At 49.4% G+C, this 12,442-nt stretch overlaps 1 protein-coding gene across 1 annotated transcript in view; it reads left to right on the top strand.

Annotated features, from left to right (window-relative positions):
* Positions 1-2,610: 2,610 nt before the first annotated feature.
* Positions 2,611-12,442, top strand: part of Maml3 (mastermind like transcriptional coactivator 3) — a 529,529-nt gene continuing 519,697 nt past the window's right edge. The window contains exon 1 of the mRNA XM_004655829.2: positions 2,611-3,957. Coding sequence (XP_004655886.1) covers positions 3,475-3,957 — 483 coding nt within the window. The 5' untranslated portion in view covers positions 2,611-3,474. The remainder of the gene's footprint in view (positions 3,958-12,442) is intronic.

The raw sequence follows: 12,442 nt of genomic DNA, 5'->3' as shown, positions 1-12,442 counted from the left end.
CCTGGGGAACCGAGCCTCGAACCGGGGTCCTTAGGCTTCACAGGCAAGCGCTTAACCGCTACGCCATCTCTCCAGCCCTCTCTCTCTCTTTCTTATGAACAGTCAATTTTTTTTTTCTTCCAAGTATATCCACCTCGTGCACTAAAATCCAATAGCAAAAGATACCACAGCCATGATAGCTCCATTTGTGTTTGGGGAGCACTTGAGTATAACCACAAAGATCGTTGGTCCCCCAAAGGGAAAGATGCAAATTCCTGTGCATTTTCAGTTTCCTTTCATGATAGGCAAGCTATATCCAGAGTCATAAGAAAAAGCCAGAATGAGAACCAGGGTCTCAGAAGGGCAGAGCCGGGCTTCAGATTCCCCGGTTTCTTGCCTCTGTAAATCCAGGTGCAGAGTCGCATGGGTGAGGCAGGCAGGTAGGCTAGGAGGGGGAAGCCCAGATAAGGTCCCCTGAAGACAGAAGAGTGCATGCAGTCATAGCTTCCTATCTGTGGCGAAGTCATGCTCTTCTTGAGTTAGTAGACATTGCTGGAGAATATGTGAGAAAGATAGGGGCAACTTGGGTCCTTCTTTTTTCTTATAATTTCATTTTCTATATGTTTTTGGAGAAAGAATGGATTCCTTTTCTACAGGAATAATTCTGTTTATTTTTCTGACTGAAACTATGGGAAGTTTTGATTTAGGAGTTTGTATATTAACTAAATGGCCCTCAGGAAAAACAAAATACAACTCCAACAAGATCGCTTCACATTGGTTTTACTAGTCATAGCCTCTCCCCATGATTATTAATATTTAGCTGCTAATTTTTTAACCAGTTAACCCAGTGGTCTTTAAAGATATGGTTTGCCCACATAGACCTGATTAATTGAAGAAAAATATAGCCTCTGATCACTGACATTATGAGGCTAGAAATAGCATCTATGCTAATCTGCAATGCCAAGAAATGAAGATGGTTTAAATCAGATCTCATGACTAATGCATAAGATCCAAAGTTCTTTTATTCTTGGCTATTTTTGAAAACTGGGGTGTATTTTTACCCTAAAAACTAATTCTATACGATTTATCGAGATAATACAAAATGCTTTACAATGAAGACGAGGCCAAGAAAAATCCATGGCCAAGATCAGTATGGCGTACTGATGATCATGGAAGTGTTTGCATTTTCATCTTCACACAATTATCTAAGCAATGGTGTAAGTCCAGATCCTAGGTATTTTCTATTTCTTGTTGTGCTCAGATACTCGCTGTCTGGAAAGATAATTTGCCATAATAAAATGAAAGTTTAAATTGCTTTCCTCGGTCGCTACTCTAATTGTACTTATTGTGAATTCACTGAAATAGAAAGAAATATATCCTGCAGTAAAGTAAAGCTTGTTATTTTTGCTTGTTTTTGTTTTGGTCATGACAAACTGTGAAATGTTGTGTTTTTCCTATAGTTCTAGGCCATGAAATCTGCAATCTTTCCACTTGATTTACGAAGGACCCTTAATTACCGCTGTCATTAGCACCTAGTGTTCAAAACAGTCTGTTAAAACCTACTGTTAGCCTCACCTTCAAGTCCCTGCTTGGTTTATTTTAATTTTTTTTCCAAGGGCAAGTGAAACAATAATCGTCTTAATAACAACAGTCATTATGTACAGCGAGTTAAACAATATTCCAAGTTGTTGGTTTTTTTTTCCTGCTTATTTCTGTTCATTTAGAATTCAGTGTTTGGGGAAAGCCTGTCTTAGAGTTTGAGCAAGTGTGTATGGAGCAGCAGATTATCACAGAGAAGGATTTTTACTATCTGGGTTTTAAAAACAAGTCATTCATTTGGCTTTTCCTTTCCACATGGACGGGTCTGGTGGCTGCCGAGGGGAGCGGCAGGGTTTCTGCCTGATCATGCACACTTCTGCAATAGAACGCATAAATACATAACAACAACTTGGGCTCGCTGGGTCCCTTCAGAATAAGGGAAATCCAGCCAGGCGCGTTCCCGAGCATCCTGGCGCGCTCCCGCGTGCGCGGCGCGGGATGGACGGACGGACTCACGGACGGACGGGTGGACGGGGTTGTGGCGGGGGCGCACGCGCACACGCGTCCCTACACACAGGTCAAAAGTTGATTCATTCCAGAGATTTCCCACTCCCTCCCCAACAGCCCCCCCCTCCCCACCGCCGCCCCCCAGAATCTTTCTTTGCTCTGGTTCTGGAGGCCTGGGGTTAGTAGTAGCTGGAGAGGTTGGGTGGGGGGGGGGAGAGTGGGAGGAGCGGGCCGGGAGGAGGGCGAGGAAGAGCCGGGAGGAGGCGGGACCCACAGGGATGCCGCGCCCCGGTTCCTGCCCGGGGAGAGAGTCCGGGCCGGGTTTTGCGCCGGGTCCCCGGGCTCGGCTCCCGGCCTCCAGCAGCAGCAGCAGCAGCAGCCGCAGCAGCCGTCGCCGCTGCCGTGTTTACTGAGCTCGCGCGTCCTGATATCACTCCGCTGGCATGGAGGAGGAGGAGGAGGTGGAGGAGCGCGAGGAGGCGGCGGCGGCGGCGGCGGCGAGCAGTTGATCATTGTGATGGTGGCGGCGGCGGCGGCGGCGGCTGCAGCCCGGGCGGAGCGCGAGGCGCTGCTCTCCGCGCGGCGGCGGCGTTGCTTTCGCCCGAGGACTTCGGCGATCTACTTTTGCACTCGCCTGGGCTGTTCCATGTGTTTGTTGACTTGCCCCCAGCCCGAGGATGATTATTCGATGATCTAGGTTCCTGTGAAATACAACTCAGCAGCCCAAGTACTTTTGAGAACACGGGGCGGCATAAACACCAAAACTTTTTTTTTTCCTCTCTCTCTCTCTCTCTCTCCCCCCTTATTTTTTCTTTTTCTTCCTTTTTTTTTTTTCTTTTCCCTTTTTCTTTTTTTGTGCTGGAAGGAAAATTGCACCAACCAAGCTTGCCGTTTTCCGATGCGGTGTGGAGGGAGTGTGCGTCGCGCGTGTCCGCACCGGAGGCATATGCTTGTGTTGTGTGTGTGGACACGGGGTGTTTTCTTTTTTTTCGGCACTTAGGGAGAAAACGCTTGCCGACCACCGGAAATCTCGTGGAATTTATTAGAAAATAATGGATTATAACAAGGAGACAGGCGAGGACCGGATCTCCCCCTTGAGTTGCAACCCGATTTGCTGCCGGCTCAGTTTGTTGTGATTCTTTTTGTTGATAGGTGTCTGATGGTATTCCGATAACACCCCCCCCCTTGCTTTTTTTTTTTTTCTCCTTCGAGCTTTACAGTTTGAAAAAAAAAAAGGAAACAAGAAAAAAACCCACCCCAAAATTTCTCCCCCCCACCTTTTATTTTTTCACCCCGTCGGGATCGCTGTTTCCATCCATGTGCTTGCGTCTCCCCCGCGTTCCACTTAAACTATTTTAATCCTTGGACCCAAGGAGGAGGCTGATAAGGGGGGGGGGGGGCTGTGGATAAAAAAAAAGTTCTTCCAAAATAGTGTGCCCGGGGAGCAGGATGGGGGATTTCGCAGCCCCCGCCGCTGCCGCGAATGGCAGTAGCATTTGCATCAACAGTAGCCTGAGCAGCAGCCTCGGCGGGGCCGGCCTCGGTGTGAATAATACTCCCAATAGTACTCCCGCTGCTCCGAGTAGCAATCACCCCGCTGCCGGAGGCTGCGGCGGCGGCTCCGGGGGCCCGGGCGGCAGCTCGGTCGTCGTCCCCAAGCACAGCACGGTGGTCGAGCGACTCCGCCAGCGCATCGAGGGCTGCCGGCGGCACCACGTCAACTGCGAGAACAGGTATCAGCAGGCTCAGGTGGAGCAGCTGGAGCTGGAGCGCCGGGACACCGTGAGCCTGTACCAGCGGACCCTGGAGCAGAGGGCCAAGAAATCGGGCGCCGGCGCCGGCGGCAAGCAGCAGCAGCAGCAGCACCCCAGCAAACCCCAACAAGATGCGGAGGCTGCCTCGGCGGAGCAGAGGAACCACACGCTGATCATGGTGAGGGCGCACTGGCGGCGGGTTTGGGGCGCGCGGAGCTTCTTACATGGGGGTGCTGAGGGGGGGGTGTCTTTGATTTGCACTGGGGAGGGGGGGTGGTGAGGTGGGATGAAGTCGAAGGGTTAACGTCAACTTTTTCTCAGGGAAAGAAAAAGAAAAGAAAAAGCTGTCGTCGCCGCCGCTACCTGTTAATCTGTCAGGGTTGTCAGATTTGGGGAGGAGGGGGCGAGAAGGGGGAGACTGCCAGTCACGACTGCGTGGGGAGGAGGGAGCGTCAGAGGCGCTGGAAAAAAGTTTCCTCCTCCCATTCTTAGAAACCGATTGGAAAGCGTGTGATCCTCGGAGTGGAAACATTGCTCCCCACATTAACCTCCGGCCTTTCTGTCGCGCGCCTCCCCAGATCGTTCCCCTTTCGCCCACCCATCTCTGCACATCCGCCGGGTGCTGGGAGAAAATTGATGTAGTCGCAAGTTTTGGGGCGGGCACCAGGCCCTCACCCCTTAACTGGGAGAGTGCCTTCTTTTCGCCCCTCCCCTCCTTCCTCCCCAGTTATAGTGCCTTTTGGGCTTGAGAAAGTCTGCGAGTTTTGTGAATGAACTTTGAAAGTGGGTGCGCTGAGAGCTAGGGGCGGCTCCGCGCGCTCGGGTGCTCGCGGGAGCGCGCGCGGATGCGGGGCGCGCTGCGCTCGCCGCTCCAGACCCGCGACGAGCCGGGCAGGTGGAGCGGCGGCGCGGGGTCCGTAGGGGGCCCGGAGCCCCGCCCCGCCCCTGCTACCGCCGCTGGACTTGGGACGTTCTCCCGGTCCTCTCGGACTCGCTCTCCGCCAACTTTGAGGGATCGCCTAACGATCCCGGAGGAGTGGAGGGGACCAGGGAGGAGAAAGAGGCTTAAATGGCCGAGTGGGTGGGTTCGCGGGAGGATGCGCAGCCAATGGCTTAAGTTCTCCGGGAGGAAGGGGCCGTTCCCACCCCCTAACCTCGAGGGTGGAATCCTTTCTCTTATCTCCTCTCGCTGGTTCTTCAGCTTTCCTCCCGGGGCGGGGATGGTGAGGGGAAAGAGGGGGGCCGGAAGCTCGGGAAAGGTGTCTGCGCTCCCTCCCCCACGGCGGCGAGGGGCTCGCCGCGGCGGGCTGGTGACAGTCTGCACGGAGCGCGCCCGCCCGCTCGCTCGCATCGGCGGCGCGGGCCGCCCTCCCCGGTGTGCGGTTTCTCCCACCGCTCACGTTGCGGGTCTCGGGAGCATCGAGGCGGGTGGGTGGGGGGAAATGGGTGGCAGTGTCGCCCAGGGCTTTAGCTGGGGCGCTTGGCGACAAAAGAGCTGGCGTGGGGGAGGGGAGGCCGCTGCGCTTGCTTCCCCCACCCCCCACCCCGCACGTGAAGAGGAACAATTTGTTTATCTTGGGTTTCAGGAATCCTTCCCTCCTCCGGGCTCGCGGAGGCCACGCGGCCCCTCCTCCCCGCCCGCCCTCTCTCCTTCCCTCCCTCCTTCCTCGGCGCGCTCCAGCCCGGTCCTGCCGGCTGCGCCTTCCTCCTCCTCCTCCTCCTCCCTTCTCCCTCCTCCCTCTCTCCCCTTCCTCCCGGTCCATCCCCTCCGGTCCGCCCTCCCCTCCCTTTTGGAACGCGGCCGTGGAGGAGGGATCGGGAGGCGCTTTGTCCGCCCGGCGGCCCTGCGCAGCCCCGGGGACCGCCCGGCTGGGAGGGGCGCTGCGCCCGCGGCCCTGCCCCCTCCCCGGCCACCGGCACAGTGGGAGGAAGGCACGACGGTCCCGGAGTCTCGGGGAGGGTTCTCGCTTGCAAACAGGAAGCCGAAAACCACTGACAACTAACACTGTAGCCTTTCCTGAGGGCACCCCGAGGCGGGGCGGGACTTGGGGACCCTTGCGGCACCCATGTCGCTCCAAGTCCGCGAGGTCTCCGCGTCCCCCGCCCCCCACCGCGCCCCGCTCCAGCCTTCCACCGAGCCTTCCTAGAACCCGAGGCGGTTAGAAAGCGGAAAGGCGTGGAAGGTTTCATCCTTGCCCATCCCCTTGCCCCTGTTCGCGTGTGCACACCCTACGCGCGCACACGCATCGCATCGAATTGGGACTTTGATTTTTCGTGACCCTCCTCTATTCACATCTCAGGGAACATCTCTGGACCCTAGGGGATCGATTGGGGGGGGGGGAGGTCTGTGGAGGCGCAGGGAAGGGTTCCTGAAATCCAAGATTAAATCTCAGCGACTGTGGAACAAAAGCTTAGTTCCCGGTGCTGGGTCGCTTTGGACGGTGGCAAGGAGTAAGAGTTGTCAACCTGAAGGTTCTGGTGTTTGGACTGTGTTCTTATTACCCTTACATGTGTGGAAGGAGGAGGGCGCGCCTGGGTGGCAAGACACCCGCAGGTGAAGTAAACCTGCATTCTGCTGTTACCTGGGACACAGCCAGCCCCAGCCAGAGCTTACTTTTTCATGAAAAGCTAAATGAAGGCATCAGTTATAAATCTCACAATGCATCCTAGTTTAGCAACTTTAACAAATAGACTTGAAACACGATTGTCCGAAAATCAAAATTTTCTGTGTATTTTCAATAGTTGAACCCATAGACATACAGAAACACCAAAGCCACGTACCGAATAGTGTTATTTACTCTAACTACCACTGTCTAACCTATGCATCTCCCACTGATGTCAGCGAGCGTGATGGAAGCAATGAAAACAGCCTTCAGCCTCAGTGGTGTGTAGATTCTGTGTACAGAAAGAAAAATTAACACCGTCCTGTTTGAGTTATATTTGTCCTTAAAGTAATTAATGTAAGAGTTCACATCAGCCACTGAAATGGAAGAGTGCTTTAGCTTGGCCCATGTGTGAGATCAAGATCTTAAAGACAGGTTACAAAGAAAATGTTGATCTTCATTTTCCTGAATTGACTGCTGGATTATAGTGGTCCTCCGGTGAGGCAGGCATGGAACAATTAAATTTCGTTCTCAGATTGGACTTTCTGTTTGGAAAGCCCTAAAGAAAAACGATGATGAACCAGAGCCGAACAATAACAGTGATGATAAAAATGAAGGGGAAGAGGGCTCTTTCCTGGTTTATTGCCATTGTTTACCTTCTCAGGGCCAATATGTCCAGAGTACTAACTATCGATTCATTCTCTTGCTGCCTGGCTTGGGTTAAGAGGACCATCTAATGAGGGCTTTGCCGTTTTTGATTTGTTTTCCTATCTTACTCATTTACAGGCAGAGGCATGAAAAACAAACAATCCCAAACTAGCAAACAGAAAGCAGAGAGAAGGGGGAGGAAGGGAGGAGAACTAGACATCTGTTTGAGGCTGCTGTGGGTTCTCTGGATCCCCCAGTAAGTAAGAGTGGGCAGCACATAGTTTTGAAAGCTGCCTTGCCTTGAGTGCCCAGTTCTTTCTAGACGTGTGGTCAGATGACCTCCCATCTGGACTTCAACCACTACCACTTCCTACAGAAGCCCGCCCCCTCCCCCCACACTCCCAAAGACTTGTCAGTTAGCACTATTTCACTTAGGAACCTCAATGGAAAAAGATACCTTTTTCCAAAAAATCATTTTAATTATTTATGGTAGCAAGATGTGTTGTTCATTTGCAGCACTCAGAACAAAGATCCTGGTTCCAGTTTTAATTCTTTGAGGAATTGGGGAGATGGCTCAGTGGGTAAACTGTGCAGACATTAGGACCTGGCTTTGCATCCCCTACCCCCTGGTAAAGGCTGGGCATGGTGACACATGCCTATAATCCCAGTGGTGGGGGGTGGAGACCAAGGTATCTCCGGAGCCTGCTAGTTAGCTAGTTTAGCCAATTTGGTGAGCTCCAGGTTCAGGAAGAGACTGTCACCAAATTAAAGCGAAGACCAATTTAGGAAAGACACTTGATGTCATCCTTTGGCCTTAATGTGCGTGTGCCCGCGTGCACACCCATCCACACGCATACACACACAAGATACACTTTGCTGCTGGTCTGAGTGTTGAGCAGGTAAAGCTCTTGCTGACTAGGCATGAGGGTCCCAGACTGCCAGATTTGAGTCCCTAGCCCCCCTCCCCCACATAAACAGCTAGGCATGGCCTTACACATCTATAATCTCATTTCTGGGGGAGGGCGGAGCCGAGAGTCTTTGAGGCCTGTTAACATGGGGAGAAAACAGTGATAATGGCAGCTGTAGATTGAGAGAAAGATTCTAAGGAAACAAGCAAATGAGCTAAAAGATTTGTGATACCCAAGTTCTCCTCTGGCATCTGCATGCACACGTGCAAACACTGTATGCATATCACATATATTGTACACACACATATACCAAAAAATTAAAAAACAACAACAAAAACCTTTGGTTTTCAAGCCCATAGATTGAGTTGACAGGAGTGAAATCACTCAGGCACCTTAAAAAGCACGGTGTACACCTTTAGTCCCTGCGTTAGGGACACTGAGGTAGGAGGGTCATCATGAGTTGGAAGCAAGCGTGGGACTGCAGAGTGTGTATAAGGTCAGCCTGGGGTAGAGGGGGACCCTCCCTTAAAAACAAAAGTAGCAGTGTTTCTGATTTTAAAATGATGGGAGTCTTACCTTGGTGAAGACCCTTACTGTTTACCTGACCCATTCATTCATGGCATCACCACCGTCAGACTACGCTTAACTTATAGACAGTGTTATGGGCTGCATGAATCACTGGGACCCTTGCTCCCAAGAGTATCACGTAAAATTCGTTTGATAATACAAGTATAAATGACTGAGTGTTAGAATAACTACAGCCCATCTAGAATGTTCTCATCCCTTCCTGGAATACTTCCAAGCAATGTCAACATAGTAGACGATACTGAACTTCCTTGTTAATGAATCTGGTTTACTTTTTTTTTTTTTTTTTTTTTAATCCTATTGAAAGTAATTTAGTGGCTCCCTACCCAGGTTTTTTGGCAGTTTGTCAGTCTTACCTAAGATACTCTTTCCTTGGGCTTAACTAGTCCTACAGCTATCTTGAATGAGGGGACAATCTTTGCAAATCTTCCCAGAGCCCGGCATAGTGTCCCGTAAGTTTGTGAAAACGTTTGTGAGTGTTCCTTTTTCTTTGTCCTTCACAGAATCTGCAGGTTTTTTTTTCTTTTAAATTGCAGGAAGTATTTTTCCCAAGCTGTAATATGTATAAATTCTGTTATGTTCTATGGTGGCTGTGCATTTTATTTAGATTCGGAGGCCTTCAGGAAAGTAGTATAGTTAGTTAATCATTAATCTTGATTTACAGCATGGGAATCAGGCCGAGTTCCTTTCTAGGGAAGGCTGAGTTCTCACGCAGACAGTCTTTAGAATTGGGAGAGCAAACGTTTTAGATTCTTCTGCCGGTTTTCTCCACCTAATATGAGAGAAATAAGTAGTACTGATCAGCAGTTAGTTTCTGTAAGAAGGGTTAGGATCTTGGCGTTAAAGTATACTTACATAGGTTATTTTCTACCTAATTTTGTGAGGACAGCAGTTCACTACTAGATTGCTTACCAGACAGTCTTATATTTATTTGGTTGGGATAAGAATGACCATGTGTACCCTCCCCCACCCCACACACGCACAGGAAACCTCCAGTGTAATAAGACCATTTTGCATGTCACATAGTGATTTCTTGGACACATTTGAAACACTTCAGTTTTTATCAAATGCCACTTATGGAATGTTATGTGGTTGATGAGCATTCTGTGTTTGTTCATTAACATTTTTGTGCTGTGAGCTTAGAGGATGGCTCAAGTCTTGTCTTTTTCAACATTATCCATCATAGAGAAGTGTGAAATCAATCAATCAGACACCCAGCTCTTATAAAGAGAAACATATTTAAAACTCATCTCAAGATTTTCATATCTGCCTTTTAAGTCTCTCACATAGCTTTCCATCTCTCTCTCTAGTATTCCAAAGCCGATGATTGAGTTCTCAGATCTTGTAGCCATTTGTTTTGGTTTTCTCTTCCCTCCTGTGCTTGGCCTTTTGGTATCTCCCTGATACTAAAGCGCTTTTATCATGAACTAGGAAGAAGTAATAAGAAGAGGAAACTTTTAATTTTAGTTCTCTGGGTCTTATAACTCCTGAGACAGTTGGAGAAGATACCATCTGGGGGGGGGCGGGGGCTGGTGGTAAAGTGCTTACTATGGAAGCTTGGGGATTGGATCCCCAGCATCCCTGGAAGAATTAGGCATGGTTGTGCACACACGTAATCCCAGCACTTGGGGAGCAGAAACGGGTGAGGTACTCAGGAGAAGCCGTCAAGTTAGCCTAGCTGATTTGGTGAGCTCTGGGCTCAGCAAGAATTGTCACAATACATAAGGTGGTGAGTAATAGAGTTATTCAACATTGGCCCCGGGTCTCCATGCACACACATGGACACCCAAACTATTAACATATGTACACCCGCATACTATGCATGCGTGTGCGCTCACGCACACACACACACACACACACACAGGAAGAGATATTTTGTATTTAGTGTGGATTTGCTTTTACACATTGTTTACTCTTTCTTAGCACAAACCACACCACATAGACTGAATTTTAAATTTCACCTATTGAGTAGTATTGGTACACAGCTTCTAGTTCCTCACAGAAGTTTTTATTGCTAATTTTAATTTCCATTCCAAACCTTGACAATGTGTACTCTTTATAGGTTAAAAAAATCTTTTTATACTTTATTTACTTATTTGAGAGCAAAAGAGAGAAATGGGCAGATAGAGACAGAGAAAGAATGGGTGATCGTGGGCCTCCAGCCACTGCCAGTGAACTCCAAATGCATGCACCACCTTGTGTATCTGCCTTACATATGTACTGGGGAATCCAAACGTGAGTCCTTAAGCTTCACAGGTAAGCACCTTAACTTCTAAGTTATCTCTCCAGCCTTTATCTTTATTTTCTTTAAGGCTACTTGGTTATGCCATCTGATAAACAATGGAGAGGTCTTTGAGTTCCTTTCTCTATTTGAGCAAGAAATTCTGTATTTGTTTCTTTTAGGGTCACGTATACACATACATGCAAAGGAAATTACTAATAAGGCTTTTTTTTAAAGACAGTCTTACTGTTCTTAGAGAATTTAATAAAAATCTCAGAAGTCTTGAAGTATTTCCCATGATATAAGGAAAGCGACTCTTTGGGACTCATTTAGGCGCCTCCTTTTAATTACATTGGGCCTCCTATTGGCTGGAAATGACCTTATGTGGAAATAGAATCTTTTCAAGTACTAATAACTGACATTCATCCCCTTCAACAATGTCCTAACGATGATAGAAAATGTCAATGAAATGTTTAAATTTTAACTAACGGCTTCCAGCCTTTCTAATCCTTTATAAGTCGACCTTGGTGTTAGAATCTGGTTGTGTAATGTTTCATGTTTGTGGGCCCTCTAGTGTCCCCCATAATGTTAGTCTTCACTTCCGCCTGTGACGTGGTGAGGATGTGGGGGTGTTTCTCCTTCTCTCCACCATGTCTGCCTCCACCCCGCTCCCCACCACCTGCCCACATGCTTCCAAAGACCAGGCTAGAACACTGTGTGTGTCTTTTTCTAGCCTCAACCTAGTTGTACTTATGACTTGGAAGGATCATACCAGCTCTGAAGATCAGCTCTGCTCTGGGCCCTCATTCTCACAGGGGTCTGTTAGCTTTCCTGTATTTGATTATTTCCTAGATGCTGAAAGTCACACAGCGATTGTGAGTGCATCCAAAGGGACTGTCCCAGTTAAGAGCTATAAGCAGCTAGTGGGAAGGTTAGCCATGCCAAAGGATATGGACGAACATTTAGAAGCATAAGGGGAATGGATGGCATGGGGGATGTAGACAGAGGAGAGATGATTGGTCTTGCTCCCTTGGGATAAGCAATATCCTGGGGGAGTAGACTGGTGTTAACAAAGGTAAAGTATTCTTTATTTTGTTATTGTTGTGAGTGCGTGGGTATGGTGTGTTTCCTGGTGTGTGTTTATGTTTGTAGTGTCTGGGCACACACGTGTGTGCAGGTGTGAAGGCCAGGGTTGGTGTCAGGACGTCTTCCTCCATCCTGCTCTACCTGCTTCTTTGAGATAGGGTCTCTCATTGATTTGGCTGGAATCCTGGCCAGTGAGCCCCAGACATTCCATCTTCTCTCCAGCGCTGGGATCAGTGGTGTACACCACGGTAGCGGAAGCACTTACCCAAAGAAGCTGGCGGGAGGAAGGGTTTCATTTTGGCCTGTAGACTTGATGGGAGGCTTCATGATGGCAAAGGAAAACATGGCATGAGCAGAGGCTGGACGTCACCTCGGCCACAGCAGGTGGACAACAGGAAAGTGAGTCGGTTCTGGCAAGGGGAGCTGCCTGTAACACCCCAGAAGCCTGCCCCCAAACAACACGCCTCCTCCAGCAAGGTGCCACCTCCCAAATTACTGTCAGCTGGGGACTAAGCCTTCAAATCACTCTGAGTTTACGGGGGGGGCATTTGATTCAAACTACCACAGTCACACTTGGCATGTTAAGTAGGTGCTGGGTGTCCGAACTCATGT

Source organism: Jaculus jaculus, chromosome 12 (genome assembly GCF_020740685.1).
Source record: "Jaculus jaculus isolate mJacJac1 chromosome 12, mJacJac1.mat.Y.cur, whole genome shotgun sequence".
NCBI classification, from domain to species: domain Eukaryota; kingdom Metazoa; phylum Chordata; class Mammalia; order Rodentia; family Dipodidae; genus Jaculus; species Jaculus jaculus.
The sequence above is the reverse complement of the archived record's forward strand: the minus strand, read 5'-3'. Positions and strand labels throughout refer to the sequence as shown.